The following is a 21,129-nucleotide window of genomic DNA, read 5'->3' on the forward strand; positions in this document are numbered from 1 at the left end:
AATTAAAAAAAAAAAAAAACTTAGAAAAATTAAAAAAAAAAACAGCACACTTTCTATTTAAATATATATAACGCATGATTGATACATTTTTTTTCCTAAAAATTAATACACACTAAACCCAATAATTTACTTCATTTCAAATTCTAAACTTTAATTTCTTAACAATAAATAAATTAAAATTAAAAAAACTCAGAATAAAAAATTGATTGTAAATTTATGGTCATTCTTCAATAACAATTGTGTTTTTCTTGCCACCAACCCAACCAATTAACCAATAACCACCTACTTCCCATCCAACTCAATTCTTCCATCTCTATCTCTTTTCTCTCTCTCAAAAACAGAGCAATATTTTTATATTTCTCTCACAGATATTCTTCTTCTGCAAAAAATTAAAAAAAATGGCTAGGAAGAAGATCAGAGAGTACGACTCGAAACGCCTCGTGAAGGAGCACCTCAAACGCCTCGCCAATATCGACCTCCAGATCCACTCTGCTCAGGTTCCACAACCTTCTAGAACCTTCTCGATATTTCTATAGCTTTTCAATTTTGCTCAATCAATAATCCTTATGCTTTTCTTTTTCATAATTCACCTCCGATCCGATACTTCTAGAACCTCCTCGATTTCGCTCTATTTAGCTTTCGATTATGCTCTGTTTAGCATGTGGAAAAAAAAAAAAAAACATTTTTGCATTCGATTCGAAAGAATCGAACTCGTTAACTCTAGAAGTTTCTAGAATCTTCTCGATTCGCTGAACTAAAAAGGTTCGAATTTTCAGCTCCACTGTGCTTATAGCATTTGTGAAATGATTGATTATTAAGTGATAAATTAACTGTTCTAGAAGGTTTGCTTTTGATTGCCATTGATAAAACGATCGACTGATTAATTTTACTTTGAATTTGAGCTCACTGAATTTTGAATCTGCGAATCGCGTGTTGTGAAATTCAGCTTTGCAAAACCACTTGAGCAGGGATGAGAATTCGATTTTTGTTATAATATGTATGACATTGAAGTCGAGGTTGAGGAGATTTTGTATGTATTTATATATAATATGTGTGCGTGCGCGTGCTCGCATGGAGAAAAAGAAAATAATTAATTTGGATATGAAATCATTGAATTTGAACTGGTAAAGTCAAAATTTGGAGAATGTTGAGTGAGAATGTTGGTCTAGCTGGGAATACGGCTAAACGATGTATGTGTGTATGTATATGTAACTTATGTATGTGGTGTTTTCGGAGTAAACACGGGCTAAGCAATATACTTTATTGTCTACCATTTGAAGTAATGAGATTCAATCCGAGGCTACTCAACGTGTTTGTATGTATGGTATGTAGTTATATCATTCCTCAGGAAAAAAACGTGGGCTAAGCATTAGTCCTTGTTATGTTATTATTGCGTATCGTGTTGAATTTATGATGCTCAATTTCAATGATACTCAATTTTTGGTGTGTATGTATGAATGTGACACTCAATTTCAATGATACTCAACATATTTTGTATTATAACATTGAATTTATTGTATTCATTTCAAAGATTTTCAATTTTATGTGTTTGCCAGTATGTGATTACTTCAAGAAATGCACAGGCTAATGAATAGACATTGAGCTCTGCCTTAAAAGAGTAAAGTGGAGTGTGTGGTTGTGGGTTTAAAATCCACTGGATGTGTGTGTTACTTACCAATAATAATAATAATAAAAACTGCGTTATGAATTTAGGTTGTCCTTTGTGATATTAAAATGTGTGTGATTTAAATTGTGTTGGTATTTTGTTGTAAATATTTGATTAAGCTGATATTAAATATAAAGAAGAATATATGTTGGTAAAAGGTTGTGTAAGAAATGAACATGTTTGTTGTTTAGGTAACGGAAGCAACAGACTTCACTGAATTAACAAACCAAGAGCCATGGCTTTCGTCCACCAGATTGGTAGTCAAGCCCGACATGTTGTTTGGGAAGCGTGGAAAGAGTGGCTTGGTGGCGCTGAACTTGGATTTAGCTCAAGTTGCTGAGTTTGTGAAAGCTCGCCTTGGTGTTGAGGTGATGGGCAAGACATATTTGCTGTATTGTTATGATTATTATTTTTGTGTGATTATTAATCTGATGATGTGGGTATTGGATCTTCTTTAGGTTGAGATGGGCGGTTGCAAGTCACCGATAACTACATTCATTGTTGAGCCCTTTGTTCCCCATGACCAAGAATATTACCTCTCTATAATCTCTGAAAGGCTTGGATGCACCATTAGCTTTTCGGAATGTGGGGGTATTGAAATTGAAGAGAACTGGGATAAAGTATTGACACACCGTTCATCTTGTAGTTCTCTTTTATCTCTTCTATGATTGGTGTGTTTATATGTCAAAATAGTGACGACGTATTTGATTTGTACAGGTTAAAACTATCTTCCTTCCAACTGAAAAGCCTATCACACTGGAGGCTTGCGCTCCATTGATAGCTACACTTCCCTTGGAGGTGAGTTTAGGTATATTTTTCTAATATATCATTTCATGTTCCAGATGTGATAATTTCCACAAAATTTTGTGAAAGTTAACCTCAAATGATGAGTAATCTGTGAAGTCACTACGCTGTTTAACTTTCAATGAACCTCCATCTACACGCTCTGCTGACACATTTAATGCACTTAGATCCAATGAAATCTCCCTGATTTTCAAGTTTCTAATAATTATAGTTTCTCAGTACACTTTTTTTTTAATGATTAGTTTTGTTTTCTTTTAGTATTGCTTTCTTGTTGTCTCTGCCATGCACTGACTCTACTTTTATTTTACTTAGGTTCGGGGGAAAATTGGCGATTACATAATTGGCGTGTTTAAAGTGTTTCAAGGTACGAAATGCTTAAAGATAGAAAACTGCTTGCAGTCTTCCACATTTATGGAACTTGAGAAATAACATGACTTCTGATTTATGACTTCATCAAACTTTATTTGTTCAAATTTATATACTACTTACTTTGGCATCTTAATGGATAGAAACTAATTTCAATTTTAGTAGTATCTTATTCTGTATAAAAATTGAATGATAATTTCTGTTATGAAAAAAGAGAGCTTTCTTCGTTTTTGTTTTCACCTTTTGGTCATCACTTGCACTTTTTTGGGAAATATTCTTAAAAGTGATGTTTTTCAATTCTAACTGTTTTATTTTCTTCTCATAGATCTTGACTTCAGTTTCATAGAGATGAATCCATTTACTCTGGTGAATGGGGAGCCATATCCCTTGGATATGAGGGGAGAATTGGATGACACTGCTGCATTTAAGAACTTTAAGAAGTATGCCTTTCTTGATGTTTGTTTTTCAAGAAATTTTTAATTGACCTTGGAACCATCAATTTTGCAATGTGTGTTGTCTTGTGGACGTATTTTTATACATTCAGGTGGGGTAACATCGAGTTTCCGCTGCCTTTTGGAAGAGTCCTGAACCCTACAGAAAGTTTCATTCACTCCTTGGATGAAAAGGTAATTGCATTCATGTGTCCATCTCATGTTCATATTTAGTACTCATCAAGTCTCTCTGCCTTTCAACAGAATGGAAGGAATGAATAAATTGTATTCTTTTTGTTAACATTGCAGACGAGTTCATCTTTGAAATTCACTGTGTTGAACCCAAAAGGACGCATCTGGACAATGGTCGCTGGAGGTGGTGCTAGTGTTATATATGCTGACACTGTGAGTCCCCCAATATCATACCCTATAGTGCACCTACCATTCTTGTCATAATCTCATCTCTGCTGAAAGGTTTTAGCTGTCAATGAGCTCTAGCTCAAATGACACTTCCTCCTTCCATAATGATAGGTTGGAGCATGAGGTCTTGGGTTTTGAGACTCAATGGGTGTGTGTGCAACTTTCCAACAAAAGAAAAAGTTTTAGTGATGTGGCACTCTTTAACAGTGACTGTTGGAAGCTGTGGGGCTTCTGTGACTTATTTTTCCTTTGTTTTCAACTAGGTTGGTGATTTGGGTTATGCACAGGAGCTTGGTAACTATGCAGAGTATAGTGGAGCTCCAAATGAGGACGAGGTGTTGCAATATGCAAGAGTTGTTATTGATGTAAGAAATTACATTATTTTTGGCTTCTTTTGGAACTTCAACTTCTTTCAATGTCTACATTGTACAACAATTTATGCTTTATGGTTTTGCAGTGTGCTACTGCAGACCCTGATGGTCGTAAGAGAGCCCTTCTTATTGGAGGGGGTATTGCTAACTTCACTGATGTTGCTGCTACTTTCAATGGGATAATTCGAGCCCTTAAAGAGAAGGTGTGTTCAGGTTGAATTTATCCTAAAAGTGTTAGTTTGTTTTTTCAACAATTAATTCTCTTTGTGTGTGATAGGAGTCCAAATTAAAAGCAGCAAGAATGCACATCTATGTTCGAAGAGGTGGTCCAAACTACCAGACTGGTCTGGCAAAGATGCGTGCTCTGGGAGAGGAACTCGGAGTACCCATTGAGGTATGAAATGGTGATGTTTTTTTTTTTTGGAAACCTCGTGTCTAATAAATCTGTAGGTGGCTGAGCAACTTACTGCAAATGGCTAAAAGTTTTGGGACTTTTTAGATTGAAAATTGCATGGGGGCAATTTCACTTGATATATTTCTTTTTTATTTTGGAGAGAGAGAGAGAGAGAGAGAGAGTAGGCATTCTGTCTGCTTAAGGCTGGATTTATTGCTTGAGAGCAATTGCAGTAGTAATGTGAAAGGTGCTCATAAGTGGCATGATTTATGTTAAAACCTCATGTAACATTAGTACTTAACCAGAAATTGTAGCTTATCCATGAACTTTAAGACCACCAAGCTGTCAGCAAAAGCTTCATATGTGAAAAGAAAAACGTTTAGCTGATACCTGTATTGGTGGACGAAATCCACCAGGTTTTCTTATCCTTTTCTTTCCCCTTTTTATTTGAGGATTGAAATATGGAATACTTTTCTACATTTATTTCTGTGGCTGAACTTTTGTGATGTTTTTGTTGCAGGTGTATGGACCTGAGGCGACCATGACCGGAATCTGCAAACAGGCGATTGACTGCGTCATGGCTGCAACCTAATTGCACAATAATTTTTGCTACTGAGAGTCAAAATGTGTCAGTTTGTTTCAAAAGAACTTGGTTGAATGTGTGCCAGGAATAATTTATCATGAGGCTTCCTTTAAGGCAAAAGATTGAGAAGAGTGGATTGTTGTAAAATGTAAACTCTAAAAACATTTTAAAAAAAAAAATTCCCTTCGTTTTAAAATTGGAAATCATGTCTTCCAGTAAGCATGACATGGTTGTAAACACTGTGCATTCACTAGTGATCCTTCAATTTTCCGAGTGTTAATCAATTCTGTTTTAACCCTCAATGGAAATCTTGTGAGCAAGGAGAAATCCAATCACGTAACCTTATCAGAGATCAATGATGAATTTTATTTCCCATAAAACTGTCATTTACAAATTCATCGTCTTCTGAATATGAGGCTTACTAGATTGAATATATTGGATTGTTGTAAGCTCCAAAACATCATTTTGGAATTTGAAACCAGGTTTTTGGGTAAACATGACATCCAGTAAACATGACATTTACGAATCTATATATTACTAAAAGGTAAAGCGTAGTATTTATTATTGTTATGTTTATACTAAGCCACATCAGTAGTCTTATTATTCTCATTTTATTTTTTGAATTTTTAATTCAATTTTAAAATAATTTTTACCAATTTTAAAATACTAATAAAACTAAAATTATTTACAACCCTATCTTTACTTTAAAGTCCACTTCTTATACATTTAAATCCACTATAAAGTCCAAGCCCACACTCAAAGCTTTTCAACTGACTCCTTTTGTCAAACCTGGTTGCTTTTCGCGATTACAACTTATGCTATTCCCTTTCCTTCTGCAAATTCAAATTCTTGTCTTTCAAGTTTTGTTTCATCGTTTTAGGTTTAGTTCCTTCCCCTTCCCCACCTTTTGATTCTCACGGTTTCAGCTTTTGTTCTACTGTTTCACTCACGGTTTTATCTTCTTGTTCTACGATTTCAACTTCTGTTTTGGCTTCTAACGGTAACCTCTCTGTTTTCTTTCCTCTCCTCACATCTATATAAATATTGATATAAGTTGGGTGGTTCAGTTGAGGTATCCCTACATCTTCTTTTGTGCTCTATTATTTTGCTTGATGGTTTCTTTTTTCCTTTCTATGTTTGTTTCTGCCTATTTTGTTTGTGGTGTGGATGGTTGTTACGTTACATTTACTTTTTAAATCATTTTTGTTAGGGTGTTGAATTTGTTACTGCTGAGTTATTTAATTGGAGCACTGTTTCTTTTGGGTATGTTCATTTGGAGTTCTTTTGGGATTTTCTAGGTTGGGAAAACCCAAAAAATAGTGTGACAATCATGTAGCTATATTGAATCTATATATTAAATCTGTCACCTTTTACTAGAATTGGCCAAACAATTGGCGTGGGTTGTATTGAAACCTTTTGAGTCACATCTAGGATTTTTAATCATGCGAGAGAATGTGCAGTTGGCATGCATCATATTATAGTACCAAGTGACTTGGAATGTCAAGATTTTAGTAGCTTTCCCTGTGTGAGTTGTCAAGAATCATGCTGTATAGTGTATATATCTATGTTAATATTCTTTACCTTGGTAAAACTACAAAGTGCTTCAGTACTTGAGCCTAATTCTTTTTTTATTTTTTGAGCCACGTTACTTGAGCCGAATTCGATGTTTCATTCTTCAGTCATGCTTCTTCTTTTGGGGGGAATCAAACGTTTACGAAGGAGTGTGAACAAAATTTGGGTGTGAGTGAGAGCAGCATTTAATTTGCACATAAGGTGTTTGATTGTGTGTCTAATAAAAGAAAGTAAAGAAGTTTGGATTTGGGCCTGATTGTTTAAGAGGCCAAGGTGCGGACGAAATATTTTTATGGTTGCGGCAAAAAACTATTATGATAGATGATTTCAATAATCATATTTGTGTAGAGAGTTAACAAAACAACAATGCTAACTTGACCCAAATATGTGCTTATAAGTTTGAGGATACAAAAATGTAGTATTAATCCAAGTGCAATATCGGCCAAAGTGCCTGAGGTGAAAATCCCAAACACCACACCCGGGGTCGAGAACAAAACCGTGCGGGCTTGGCTCCCCAAAGCGGACAATACAGCTATGTGCGGGAAAATAGAAAAACACGTGTATGTATGAAAAAATTTGCAAAAGTAACTATTAATACATACAGCAAGAAGAATTTTATTTTGGCTTCAAAACACTCCTAGAGAAGCCTCCAAGTTACCCTCAATTTCAATATTGTTAGAACCAAGGTCATGAAGAACTCATTAATGACTTCTACTATATAGTATATATAGTGTATCCTATGGTATCAAAAAATAAATTCGTTCTCCAACTCAAGAGAAAAGGAAACAAGAAAGAATAAAAACACAAGCAAGCAAGAAATATATTCTTGCTTGCCAACAACGTAAAGTTATATAATTTACCTTTTCTTTTATCTAATCTTTTATATTTTTTAATCTTACTTATCTATGTCATGACTTCTTACTACCATTTCCTTTTTCTATTTATATTTTTTCTAAACATGTCCATGCTAAAAAGTTTTTTTTTTTTCATTTATTTATGAGATTTTGTTATGCATCTCTAACTAGGTTATACCACCAAAGGGTGGTAGCCTAATGGTAGAAGTCCCTTAAACCATCACCCTTGCAAGTTCAAGGGTTGTGGTTCAAGTCATGGTGCTTTAGTTTAAAATGCTATGCCCACATGGGTAGCCCCAAGCAACTTCGGTGGTCCCATGTCATAGAATTCGGGCTTAAGTGGGCCATGGCAATGATACCACGCCGTATGAGCCCTTTTTTTGTTCATTTAAAAAAAAAAAAAAACAAAAACAAAAAACTAGGTTATACACACATAAAGTTCTATCTTTTGCATATGATGAATTTTGAGGTGGAATTTTCTTAAAATTGTACTTTGGAAATTTCATGTGGGCCTACTGCTAAATTTTCCTTATCTTGCTTAGGGAGATTAAAAGAGTTTTTAACTTATAAGAGTTGTAGGCCATTCTTAGCCAAAAATCATGTGCCCTTCTTGATATTGAACTTTCAAGGCACCTAACTATAGAAAGGGCGGTCAAAGTTTGGGCTCGTGGACATTTGTAGTAAGGTGTTTCAAATTAATGATGGCCCACATATAGTTTTTCAGCCCACCTTATTCCTCCCATATAGTTTCTCACTCTCTGGGCCAAACGGTGATGGCCAATGTAAGACTCAATTTCTATATACACACTTAACTTCCTTTCTAACTTCTTATTTTGAAGGGTTTGGCGTGTGATAAATCAAAAGATCCAAACAAATTTTATAATTTTTTAAATTTATAATTATTGATGTTGTTTTTTGTGATTGATGTATCATAAAAATGATGTTAATAGTGAGTTAATGAGAAAAAAAAAATACTGTTCTAATAATAACTTACCACATTAACAAGTTTTGAGAAAAGGTTGTGAAAACTTTTATAATTATTCCCCTAAAAAAATTGTGACTATAGAATTTTTCAATAGTAACCCATATTGTTCTTGTACTGTGAATGTGATTGTGGGGGAAAGAACAGAGTAGGAAATGAAAGAAAGAAAAACTGTTTCCTTCAAAAAAAAAAAAAAAAAACACCATGCATAATTTTCTTCCTTTCTTGGCAGTTTGGTAAACATTAATTGTAGTGCCTTTGTCTTATGATCCTTTGCGCCCAACTATCTCAAGCAAGGCATAATCACACAAGATGCTAATGCTTCCCTTTGTAGAGCATATGCAAAGCATACTATTGACTTTATCAACTAGCTAGTGCAGTACCAAAATTGGTGCCAAAGCCAAAGAGATCTACGTAATTAATGGTGTTGTTAATTTCAAGACAATATATTTTGGTAGCCTAATAAACAAGTAACCATCATCATTTTGATTGCATTGTAATCATTCTTATTGTAATAGTAATTCTTTTGAGCAAGAAACAATCGACCTTGTGCCTAATGAACAAAATTACAAGGATTTGATCAGATTATATATAATACTCAAACATGTGATAGTTGAAATATCATGCAATGTTGGGCCTTATATAAAAGCCTTGCGCTTTACAATTAGTCAATTAATGTAATTTTTATTTGGGAAGGTCAAGGATATTCCCAGCATGCAAATAATTAAATTGAAAACATTAGACAAATCAGATTTTTTGATCAATAAGTATCTTGATCTTCTTGTGATCTCACATGCAGTCTGCTATGCTTTATTGATTCCTTCGGAAAATAATATGATTATCAAGCTCTATACTTATGGACTCCATTATCTAATACAAAGAGTAAGAGCATTCTCATCATCTTGTGCAAAATTTTTTGTTTATTTTAATATAAGGACATATTTTTTTCTATTTTACATACTCACTTTTCAAAATACCTTACATTTGATTATCAAAGCATACTTTTTTCTATTTTACATACGCACAAAAAACATGACTCAATACAACAGGGCTAGTAAGCTGAATCCAAATCTATATATCATATATAGATGAAAAGAAACAGAGAAAGAGCAATAGGCTGCCTTTTCAGTTTTGTAGCATTTTTTTTATTGCTTTGTTTTGATGTGAAACACCAATGTTTTTAGTTTAAGAAAAATTGAAGGCTTCTTTTGGGTGGGATCAAATGTTTAGGAAGGAGTATGTGTAGAATTTGGGCATGAGTGAGAGCAGCACTTACACATGAAGTGTTTGATTCTATGTCTAACAAAAGAAAGTAAAGAAGTTTGGATTTTGAATGAAAATTGGAATTGGGCCCAATTGTTTAAGAGGCATGGGTGTGGCCCAGGTGGGATGAATAATTCTATGGTTGTGTTAAAAAATTGTTATGACAGATGATTTTTCGTCTTTTGTAAAGATAAAGACAATACCATCCGTAATAACTTCCTCTAGCTAAAGATATAAATTATTGTTTTTATGTTTTGGAATCTAAAAAGTGGAAGTCAATGTCAAACTTAAAACTATCGAGTAAGAGACAAGTTTTTTTTAATTGTTTTTTTTTTTCTTTAAATAAATAAAAAAAATTCTGATTTTTTATTTATTTAAAGGAAATAAACCTAAAAAGTTAGGAATAAATAATAAGAATGTTTTCACAACAAAAGTTTGATCCATGTCTTTTATTCTTCTCCCAATTTTTGAGACTAAAAAAGTATCATTTATTTTACTTTGTTCCACTTATGTCAATTCTTAATTTCTTAAAATTCATTAAAAAGTATATAACCCAAATCTAAGTTTTCCTTTGTTCTATATATCAAGTAGAAAGTGCAACTAAGTTTGCTATTGTATGCAACTTTTTACTTAGGTCAAGTCAGTTAGTACAACTCAAAACAACAAAGCCAATCCAACAAAATTTTTGACAAAAAAATTTGTAGTAAACACAGTAGCGGAGCTAGGAATTTAGGTCAGGGGAGGCAAGATTAAAAGATAAGATTGAAAGTAAAAAATTAATCTAAAAAAATTAATCAATATTAATAACAAAATAAATAAACTACTATATTATAATGTAATTGTCATACAGAATCTAACATAAAATGTAAACTTTAATTTATTTTTTTACACCTAGCTTATTTTACTCAATTGCCCTCGATAATTTTTCATATTTTGAAACTGCTGTATGATTTCTTCACACTCAATAGTCTTGAATATATTTTTCTCAATATATGTGACTAAGCAATCATTCATCTATTAATCTCCTATTTGATTACGTAATCGATTTTTAATTATGTTCATTGTCGAAAAAGCTTTTTCAACAGTAGCTGTTGCAACTAGTAAGATCAATGCCAAAGTCACTAATGAGTAAACTAATGAATATGAAACATCTTTTTTATTTTATTTTATTTTTTTTAATCATTACCAAGTGGGACCCATTGTTTTATATTATAGTTGTACGTTTTTGTTTTTAAAAGTCCATCAAGCTACTGTGTAGTGTGTTTAGACTCTTATCCTATTCAATGTAGATATATATATATTTTTAATCATTATTAAATGGGACCCATTGGTTTTATATATTAGAATTGTAGTAGGAGGAGAAGTCTACTGAGAAAAGGTATCGTGAATTGATTTTTTTTTTTTTTTTTTTTTTTTTGTGTCGAGGGGGGGGGGGGAATAAGGCATTTTAGGTCATTATAAATTATAGGTAAAAAAATTTGAAAGTTCAGAGGGGGCACCTGCCCTCTCGCCCCCCCCCCCTCCCTCCGCCCTTGAGTAAATAGCTAACCTTATAGATTTAACAGTAAATGGCAACTTATTATTTTGAAATTTTGCATGGGATTAACTTATAAATAAATATTAAATAAAAGCATAGATCCAAGAATATAGTAACATAAACCAAACTATTTAGTGGTAATATCTCACAAAAATATAGTATTAATCCAAGTGCAATAAAAATTTACTACATTTAATATCAAAATGACAAATTTAAGCAAGCATAGCAATTTACCGTTTATGAATAATAATAGAAAAACATGCATATATATGAACAAATTTTCAAAAGCAACTATTAATACTTATAGCAAGAAGAATCCAATTTTGGCTTCAAAACACACTAGGAAAAACCTCCAAGTTAGCCTCAATTTCAATATTGCTAGAACTAAGGTCATAAAAAACTCATTAATGACTTCTACTATATATGGTGTATCCTATTGTATCAAAATAATAAATTCATTCTCCAACTTAAAAGAAAAGGAAAAAAGAAAGAACAAAAACACAAGCAAGCAAGAAATATATTCTTGCTTGCCTACAACTTAGAGTTATATGCTTTTAATGAACTTCAAAAGAGAATAAAAAACTACCTTCATTTGCACGTTTGAGAAAAGGGAAGAGAGTAATATGCTTTTAGTGGACTTCACAAGAGAATCAAAAACTAACTTCATTTGCATGTTCGAGAAAAAGGAAGAGAGTGTTACCCAAAAGGAAGAAAAAAATGATTTGAATATGACCAAAAGGAAATTACAATAAGGAGGCAGAATAAAATTCAAAATTTGTACAAATGCATCACTCAAAGACCATGCCCAAAAGCTTGTGTATAATCATATACAACAGGCAGTGCCCCAAATGTATGCCAATTGGTTCCTCAACATCTCCGCATTGCTCAAAGACCATGCCCAAAAGCTTGTGTATAATCATATACAACAGGCAGTGCCCCAAATGTATGCCAATTGGTTCCTCAACATCTCCCCATTGCTCAAAGACTATAAATAATGGCTCAAAAATAATGTTAATTGTGTTTGCACAGGTAGTATTTATTGTTGCTATACTCTGTTGAGCTAAATTAGCTTAGCATTTTGGATCATTTTAGTCCGTTCGATCTAATTGAGTCCACTTTGATCCATTAGATTTACTTTGGTCTACTTCGGTCTATTTTAATTACAAGAGGTTGCCTAACAGACAAAGTAATGATATAAAAAGTTTACATTTCTAATGACAAACAAATTCATAGCAATGATAAGAGGCAGCCTGCATTCACATTGGGTCTTCCAAATGTCATGTGTTGGTAAGTTTTAGCATCAAAGCTCTAAAAACCCCCCATTACCCGGACTTGTAAATCTAAAAAAATTTACAATTGTGCTATAATACTATCACAAATTTGTGATGGTACTGTGGCACAATTGTAAAACTAAGTAATACTTTTTTATTGTGTAGTAAGAGAAATAGAGATTAGAGAGAGAAGTAAGAAATATTTTTATATTATTTTAATATGTAGTATGGTAAAATAAAAATTGGGATGTTAGATATATTGTAAAATATTATGATATAAATAATAAAATAGCTTTTGAGATGGTAAAATGATTTTTTTTTTTTGGGTAGAAACTGGATGTAAACGCTCAACCAGCAAAGTTAAGCTACAAAGAAATTTACATTTCTAATGACAAACAAATTCCCAACATAAAAACGAATTTAAAGCTGATTTGACAGGGTGATAGAATGGAGCCAATAGGTCCTGGGCTGATGATGGATTTTGTAGAGCCTTAGAGCATTCCCATCAACTCATGTAAACTCATCTAAAATACAAAAAATGCTCCAGTTTACACATTTTACCCCAAAATCCTTCCACATCAGTTCATGTAAAAATGTCTAAATATACAAGATGTCTTGCAATGAACAGTAACCGTGCATATATACACGGCTACTGTTCACTGTGTAAACAATTTTTTAATATTATTCTCTCCTTTGTCAAACCGCTTCCCTTCCCCAACCATTGGGACAACCCAGCGTGCCAGAATAACCACCAAACCCATATTAACCAAACTTAACTGAAAATTAGCTCAAAATCAACAGAAAACCCAAAATCAACTGAAAATTAACCCAAACACATCCGCAGACAAATCAACATAGAGATACACTTGCTCAAAAGTTAAAAAAAAAAAAAAAAAAAAAAAAAAAAAAAAAAAAACACAGAGATACACTTGACTGGAACGATCGGAGCTCGTGGGTATGGGTCTTGCCTGATCGGAGCTAGGAAGATACAATAACTGATCGGTGCTTGTGGATCGGAGCTAGGGAAATCTCGGTCAAATCTGATCTGGTCGGATCTGATCGGTGCTTGTGGATCGAAGCTTGCCTGATCGGAGCTGTGGATCGGAGCTAGGGAGATCGGTATAGAGATGATCGGAGCTAGGGAGTTGTGGATCGGAGCTGTGGATCGGTATAGACCGAGAGGGAGAGTTGATTTAGAGAGAGAGAGAGCTTTATCAGAAAAAATGAGAAAGAAATATGGGTTCACAGAGAGAGAGAGAGAGCTTTATCAGATAAATGAGAAAGAAAATGGGTTCAGAGACAGAGAGAGAGCGAGAGAGAGCTTTAATAGAAAAAATGAGAAAGAAAAATGGGTTCAGAGAGAGAGAGAGAGAGAGAGAGAGAGAGAGAGAGAGAGAGAGAGCTTTACCAGATAAATAAATGGGTTCGGAGAAAGAAAGTGAGAGAGCTTTACCAGATAAATAAATGGGTTCGGAGAAATAAATGGGTTCGGAGAAAGAAAGTGAGAGAGCTTTACCAGATAAATAAATGGGTTCAGAGAAAGAAAGAGAGACAGAGAGAGCTTTATCGGATAAATGAGAAAGAAAATGGGTTCAGAGAATGCGCGCGTTGGTTGTTGAGGAAATAATAAAAAAATTGAGAATATTGATTATTTTAATAAAAGAGGTGTTAAAATAGATGAACTGATGTGGGTATTTTATAAAAGTGAAGGTGTAAAATAAAAAAAGTACGTTTTTAGTGTAAAAATAGATGTGTAAAATGTATGGACTGATATGGATGCTCTTACAAACTGTTTTTGAATCACCTTTAAATACAACAAATTTCAAGACTCAACAATGATCACTTCCTACAGCCACAAGCATTGGGGTTATCCACAGGAATAGTACTCAGGGTTAGGGACATTTTTTTTCATTACTTGCTAAGAATAGTACACCAATCACATATCAAATATCAATTATAATATGCTTACTTAACAATTGTGTAAAAAAAAAGTTAGATTATTTATAATTGGATTTGGTTAATATATGCCCCTAGAGTATATATTAATAATTTATTTTAAGAAAAATTTTATAAAAAATTGAAAAATTTTAAGAAAAATTAATAATCCATTAATAATCAATTATAATTTTATGTCACTAAACTTATTGTATATTTATGACTTTGAGAGTTTAGACATCTTCATCTGGACGATATTTAGAACAAAAACACAGTTCCCAATGAGATAATATTGTACAGAGATCCCAATGCCTTGAGAGATTGGGACAAGAAACGAATAATTGTTTTATTGGATTGCCCTTCTGGGAAGGTCGTATTCTGTGGGATTTAATACATGTGTTCTTAGCCAATAAAAGGTCTGCATTGCTGACTTGGTCAAACTTTGTCCGGTGGTCTTGTCTGGTTGCTAACTTAACTCTTTTGTTCTTTTGTTAATTACTTTATTTATTGATTAGCTGTACAAGGTGGCTGTCAAAAACAATACCAAATAGTAAAATTGATGAACCAACTTTACTGTGAGACCCGTCTGATATGGCTTTTATTGAATTACTTCTCCAAATGTGTTTAATTGTAATTGGATTAGTAACTTATTTTAAGATATAGTACAGATGTAATTAACATTTTTTTTCAGATGGTGGCAAATGGTATTGGAATTTACTTTATAAATGATGCAAAGGCACATTTATTTATTTATTTGGGGACCCATATGAGAATTTGTTTTACCATCATCTTCATTCCTCTTTGCCATTTTTTGTTTGATAATTTAATTGTTACACACTTAGCTTTCTTGATGAATGAGATAAGGTATTCCATTTAAAGTTGTAAACTTCTTTGTGATTTTTCATTGTCGGTTGACATCTTTGAAAGCCGAAAAAGACAAAGAAAAGCCCAATACGTTTCTGAACCTGGCCTACAATATTAGGACATAGAAGACTGTAAGGGAGTGTACTGTAATTCAAACCAAGCAGGAAGGACATAGGGACTGGCCGACATGGAACTGTTTAAAATTAGTCAGCTTCAAGCTTCACTGCTTTTCATGCAGCAGCTGTAATTAATAATTATGCACTTTTAAAAAGCAGCCCTTTCTCTGAAACAAAAGAAGAAGAAGGTAAAAGCAGCCGGCACCATCTTCTCCTTTTCTCTGCCTATAAATATGCACTTAACATCAACCATTTCCTTCATCTCAATCACCTCATTTCAATATCTTCCTCTTACATTATCTTTCTTTGTTACACATACATTTCTTAATTGGTTCTTGATTACTTTGTTTCCTATTCTCTGTCTCCCACAAAGGTCTTTTGGTTGTACAATGAAGATGCCTACACTGTACTTCTGCTTAATTTTCTTTCTTACTATATCTACCATGGCTTCTGTCTCATCAGCATCACTGAAAGTGGGCTTTTATAGGACAAGTTGTCCTTCTGCAGAAGCAATTGTGAGAAAAGCTGTGAACAAAGCTGTGTCAAGGAATCCTGTCATAGCTGCTGCCCTCATTAGAATGCATTTCCATGACTGTTTTGTTAGGGTATAGCTTCTTCTCTCCCTTATTTTTATGTCAACTATATTTTAAGTCTCTCAATAAAAATTAAATACACCATTTTCTCTAGCACAAAGTCTATATTACTCTCATTGTCATCAATTGAAACTCATCATAATTTTCATGTTATATGTTTTAGGGTTGTGATGCCTCTATCTTACTTGATTCAACACCTGGAAACCCAGCAGAGAAGGCAAATAGAATCAACAATCCAAGCTTGAGAGGCTTTGAAATAATTGATGAGGCAAAGGCAGAACTTGAAGCTCGATGCCCAAAAAAAGTCTCATGTGCAGACATTATAGCATTTGCTGCACGTGACAGTGCCTACAAAGTTGGAGGAATAAATTACAAAGTGCCATCAGGACGCCGTGATGGCAGGATATCGCGTGAAAATGAGCCTACCCAAAACCTTCCATCACCTTCCTTCAATACCAAGCAACTCAAAGATAACTTTGCAAGAAAAGGCCTTAGTCTTGATGAAATGGTGACACTATCTGGTGCACATTCTATAGGGGTGTCGCATTGTTCTTCATTCTCAAATCGGTTATACTCTTTCAATGCAACACATCCGCAAGACCCTACAATGGACCGCAAATTTGCAAGGGAATCAAAAGCCAAGTGTCCCCGACCATCAAATTCCGGAAATAGACGTGATCCTACAGTACCATTGGATGTTCTTACACCAAATAAGCTTGATAATAAGTACTACAAAGATTTGATGAATCATCATGGCTTGTTGACCTCTGATCAAACTCTTTTGAGTAGCCGTGCAACGGCAGGGATTGTGAGGAATTATGCAGGAAATGATGCAGCTTGGGCTAACAAGTTTGCGGCAGCAATGGTGAAAATGGGTTCTATTGGTGTTCTCACAGGAAGAAACGGTGAGGTCAGGAAGAACTGCAGGGTTGTCAACTAGATTATTTGGTGTCTTTGGCACAAATGGCGGGAATTTTCTGACTCTTTTTGTTCATTTTTTGTTTCCATTGTTTAATTGTTGATTCATCAAAGTGTAAATCTGCTTTGTGAAGGTTTTTTAGTTTTGTCTGTTTGTCAAGGATATTCTTTTTCAAACTATGAAAGAATATTCATTTTGATTGATCAAATGTTAATTGTTAATCATTAACATTCACTTATTTCCAACTTAGCAATTAAAGTGAATGTCGTTATTTGAGTCTTCGGAGATACCTCACATTTGTGGAATGGATACCATGTAAGAAATACTATGTTTTAATGAGTCCAAATTTTCTTCTTTTTTTTTTTTTGACAGTAAAACGATAGAAGTATATTAACTCTAAAAAAAGAATACAACGATTTAGCACCTGAAGGTTGTACAATTAGAAGAACCAACTCAGTGGCTATCAACCTCAGGGAAAAACCAAAAAAGAAGAAGAAAGAATTCTGAAAAAAGGAAAACAGAGACACAAAAAGGTATAAAAAGGGGATGAGACCAACAACAGAGCTCATCGGTTGGAAAATGCCCCAGTAAGTCTCTTGTACTCTTCCAGAAGAGACGAAGCACCTTTAAAAATAACACAAGGAGGAGTCTGCACCTGCTCAAAATGGAACTTGTTCCTGGCATTCCATGTAGACCACGAAACCATTGCCCAAGTCTCCAGCTCTGAGGTTGTTAGCCGCGTCATCATCATTTGTGCTAGCTCATAGAAACTTAAAACCCCCGATCTACTCTTCTGCAGCTTCCCACGCACCAAGGCCCAAACATTTCTAGCAAACGGGCAATCCCATAAGATATGAGTCGTTGTCTCATCATGCTGTCCACACCACACAGGGTGCACCGTGGGTCCAAATTTTCTATCCAACTCTTCTTTCTTGACTGTATATATTCTACAAATAAAAACATGTCACATGTCCATCTATTTTACTAAATGCAAAATTTATGTTTTCTATTATTTCAATTACCTAAATATAATGAGTTACTTATTTATTTATTTTAGGAAATTGAAATAATTGAAGACAAGTTTAGCATTTAATAAAGTAGATGAACATGTGGCATATTTTTATTTGTGGAGTATATAGTAGAGTAGAAAGAGTGAGACAAAAGATTTAGACTCTGTTTTAATCTCTTAATTATTGAGCAGCAAATTAAATTATTTAAGCCAATTTACTGGATTATGTAATCAATATTAACACAGGTTATTATCACAACCCAACGTACCATCATATATAAAGTAGTACTTCAATAAATAAAATGTTTTTTTTTTTTTTTTTGGAGAGATTGTTTCAACTTATGGTGTCTGTTTCTAATTATAATTTTTTATCATCAAACCAAAACACTAATCGGTTTTTCGTATAAGCGGAGATTGAACCTCAAATTTCTTTTTCAATGACTTTACCAATTATGCTAACTGAGATTCATTTCAGTAAACATAATGTAAATGACATAACAATATGGCATCGAAGTAAAAACTTGATAGAGAGCCTCCACAGAGGAAAAACCACTACGGTGTTCTCTAAATAGAGTTGGAGTTCATAATTTGAGATAAATCCTTATCCCTAGACGGTACACCTATTAGATGACTTACTGACGTGACCACATAATTAGCCTTAGGCCACTTGAACTCTTCTATTCTAAATACCTCCCATGAGCTAATTGCAATATTGGCTGAATGCTAGAAGCAATTGATGCCATCACCTAAGACCTCAAGTAAAAAAACAGGTCCTTAAGTTTTAACCAATAGGGTTATTTATAATTTATAAATAAAATACTTCCTCTGTCCCATTTTATTTGTTTTGTTTGAAAAGTCAAATTTTTTAAGGGAACATCATTTATTGTTTTGTTTACCTTTTAAAAATGTATAAGTTTTCAAAACTACTCTTAAATAAATTTATCAAAAAATTGAATTATTAAATAATTTTGAAAATAAAATAGGGGTATAATAGGAATATTAGTAAATTAATGACTTTTATTTTTAAAAACAGACAATATTTTGGGATATCTCAAAATGAAATAGAGAACAAACAAAGTGGGACATAGGGAATAATAATTTTTTATCAAATGAAAAAAAGAGAGAGAGAAATGCTGTCCTTTAACATTTTATATTACACTTTTATAACAAATACATTGTTATAGCTTGTTATTGATGGCAAAAAAATAATTATAGTGGTGGGTTCAAATAGAAAATAAGAAACTTAACACCAAGCATCTGTTATGAAAAATATTTTGAATGTTGCACTTCTCAAAAAAGAAAAGAAAAAAGAGAGTAGTAATACACAAAAAAATTCCCAACATTTTTCATAATAGTTGAGTTAGCAAACTTATACTAGTTCCCATCTAGGTCCACCATTAGCATTACTTTTTTATTTACCACTATCAATCTGCCACATCAACAAGTGGGAAAAGTTTTGTCAATTCTTTTTTTTTTTTTTTGTGTGTTTATAAACTTTCTAAAAAAAAGAAGAAATTTTACGTGGTTCATGTTAATTAATAGTAATTTTGTATCTAAAACAAGATAATTCGTTTTTGCCTTAGGCACCCAAATGTATCAAGCCGCCCAGGCTACTTGCAAGACTTAAAAAGGACTAATTTGAAAATTTTATGAGTTACCTTTGCAACAACACACTGGGATGCATGCATGGCTCTATGGCTTTAATTCTTGATCTGCACCATGACATAAACAAGACTGTAAATAATAATTCTCTTTGCTCTTTGTACTCCTGGGTTGAAGATTTCTAGGTTTAGGTTTCTCTTTTGTAGCACACTAGCACACAACATGAGCTTCCTAAACCAATGAATAAGTCGTCCTTAATAAGCATCACATGGATGTAAACACTATGCAGTCACTAGTGATCCTTCAATTATCTGAGTGTCAATCAATTCTGTTTTAACCTTCAATCGAAATCTTGTGCGCAAGGATAGATCCAATCACTTATACTTATCCGAGATCAATGATGAATTTTATTTCCCATAAAACTGTCATTTTCATATTCATAGCCATCTGAATACGAGGCTTACTGTAGAGTGTAGATTGAATATATCCTATTGTTGTAAACTCCAAAACATCATTTTGGACTATTTCATTTTGGAATTTGAAACCGCATCTCCCAATAAACATGACATCTATGTATCTATATCAATATATCTATATATTATATTTAAAAGCTGAAGTATAGTATTTATTATTGCTACGCTCCCGTTGAGCTACATCAGCCTAGTGTTTTAGTCAATTTTGGTCCACTTCAGTTTATTCTGTGCAGTTTGGTCCATTTGATCCACTTCCGTACATTTCAATTATAAGAAGTGGCCTAACGAGCAGAGTTATGAGAATTTTTTTTTACATTTCTAATGACAAAAACAAATTCCCAGCAGAAAAAGGAATTTAAAGCTGATTTGATTTGATAGAGTAATATAATAGAGTGAACAGCTCTTGAGCTAATGATGGATTTTGTAGAGCCTCACAAATTGTTTTTGAATCACCTTCAAATACAACACATTTCAACACCCATCAGTGATCACTTGTGAAAGGATGGAGTTCCTACTAACACAAGCATTGGGGTTATCCACGAGAGTAGTCATAGGGTGTAGGGACATTTTTTTTCATAACTTGCTAAGCTTGCAGTGATGGGTGTAACACTACTTTGTCCATTATTGATATCATTTTTATTATGTATCCATCATAATATGTTACCTTAGTAATTGTGAAAAAAGATGTTAAATTATTTCTGTCACTAAACTTATTTGTATCCATGACTTTGAGATGCAATATGTGTGTTCTAAAAATATTGTACAAAGATCCAAAAGCCTTCAAATAGGGGATAAGGACGTAAACAATAAACATAGCGACAAAAAACAAGTATTCGGATTTGATACACGCATGCGTTCTGAGCCAATAAAAGGGCTGCATTGCTGACTTGGTCAAACTTGTCTGATGGTCTTGTTTGGTTGCTCTTCCAACCATAACTTTTTTGTTCTTTTGTTAATTACTTTATTTATTGATTAGCTGTTAAGGTGGCTGTCAAACATAGTAATCTTAGTAAAATTGATGAACCTACTTTACTGTGAGGCCCAGATGATATGGATTATATATTTTTTTTATTGAACTAGTTCTCCAAATGTGTGCTAAGTGTT

General features: G+C 33.4%; 2 protein-coding genes across 2 annotated transcripts; both read left to right on the forward strand.

The window, feature by feature from the left end:
• Nucleotides 1–243: 243 nt before the first annotated feature.
• Nucleotides 244–5,337, forward strand: LOC115981611 (ATP-citrate synthase alpha chain protein 2). The gene is made up of 12 exons (XM_031103886.1): nucleotides 244–497; nucleotides 1,858–2,034; nucleotides 2,125–2,286; nucleotides 2,384–2,464; nucleotides 2,783–2,834; nucleotides 3,162–3,276; nucleotides 3,381–3,462; nucleotides 3,577–3,672; nucleotides 3,951–4,052; nucleotides 4,145–4,261; nucleotides 4,336–4,452; nucleotides 4,973–5,337. The coding sequence occupies exons 1-12, from the start codon at nucleotides 399–401 to the stop codon at nucleotides 5,042–5,044; spliced, it is 1,272 nt and encodes a 423-aa protein (XP_030959746.1). The 5' UTR covers nucleotides 244–398; the 3' UTR covers nucleotides 5,045–5,337.
• A 10,277-nt stretch (nucleotides 5,338–15,614) lies between these two features.
• LOC115981785 (peroxidase 5-like) lies at nucleotides 15,615–17,112 on the forward strand. The gene is made up of 2 exons (XM_031104136.1): nucleotides 15,615–16,034; nucleotides 16,186–17,112. The coding sequence occupies exons 1-2, from the start codon at nucleotides 15,663–15,665 to the stop codon at nucleotides 16,960–16,962; spliced, it is 1,149 nt and encodes a 382-aa protein (XP_030959996.1). The 5' UTR covers nucleotides 15,615–15,662; the 3' UTR covers nucleotides 16,963–17,112.
• Nucleotides 17,113–21,129: the final 4,017 nt, after the last annotated feature.

Source organism: Quercus lobata, chromosome 3 (assembly GCF_001633185.2).
Source record: "Quercus lobata isolate SW786 chromosome 3, ValleyOak3.0 Primary Assembly, whole genome shotgun sequence".
NCBI classification, from domain to species: domain Eukaryota; kingdom Viridiplantae; phylum Streptophyta; class Magnoliopsida; order Fagales; family Fagaceae; genus Quercus; species Quercus lobata.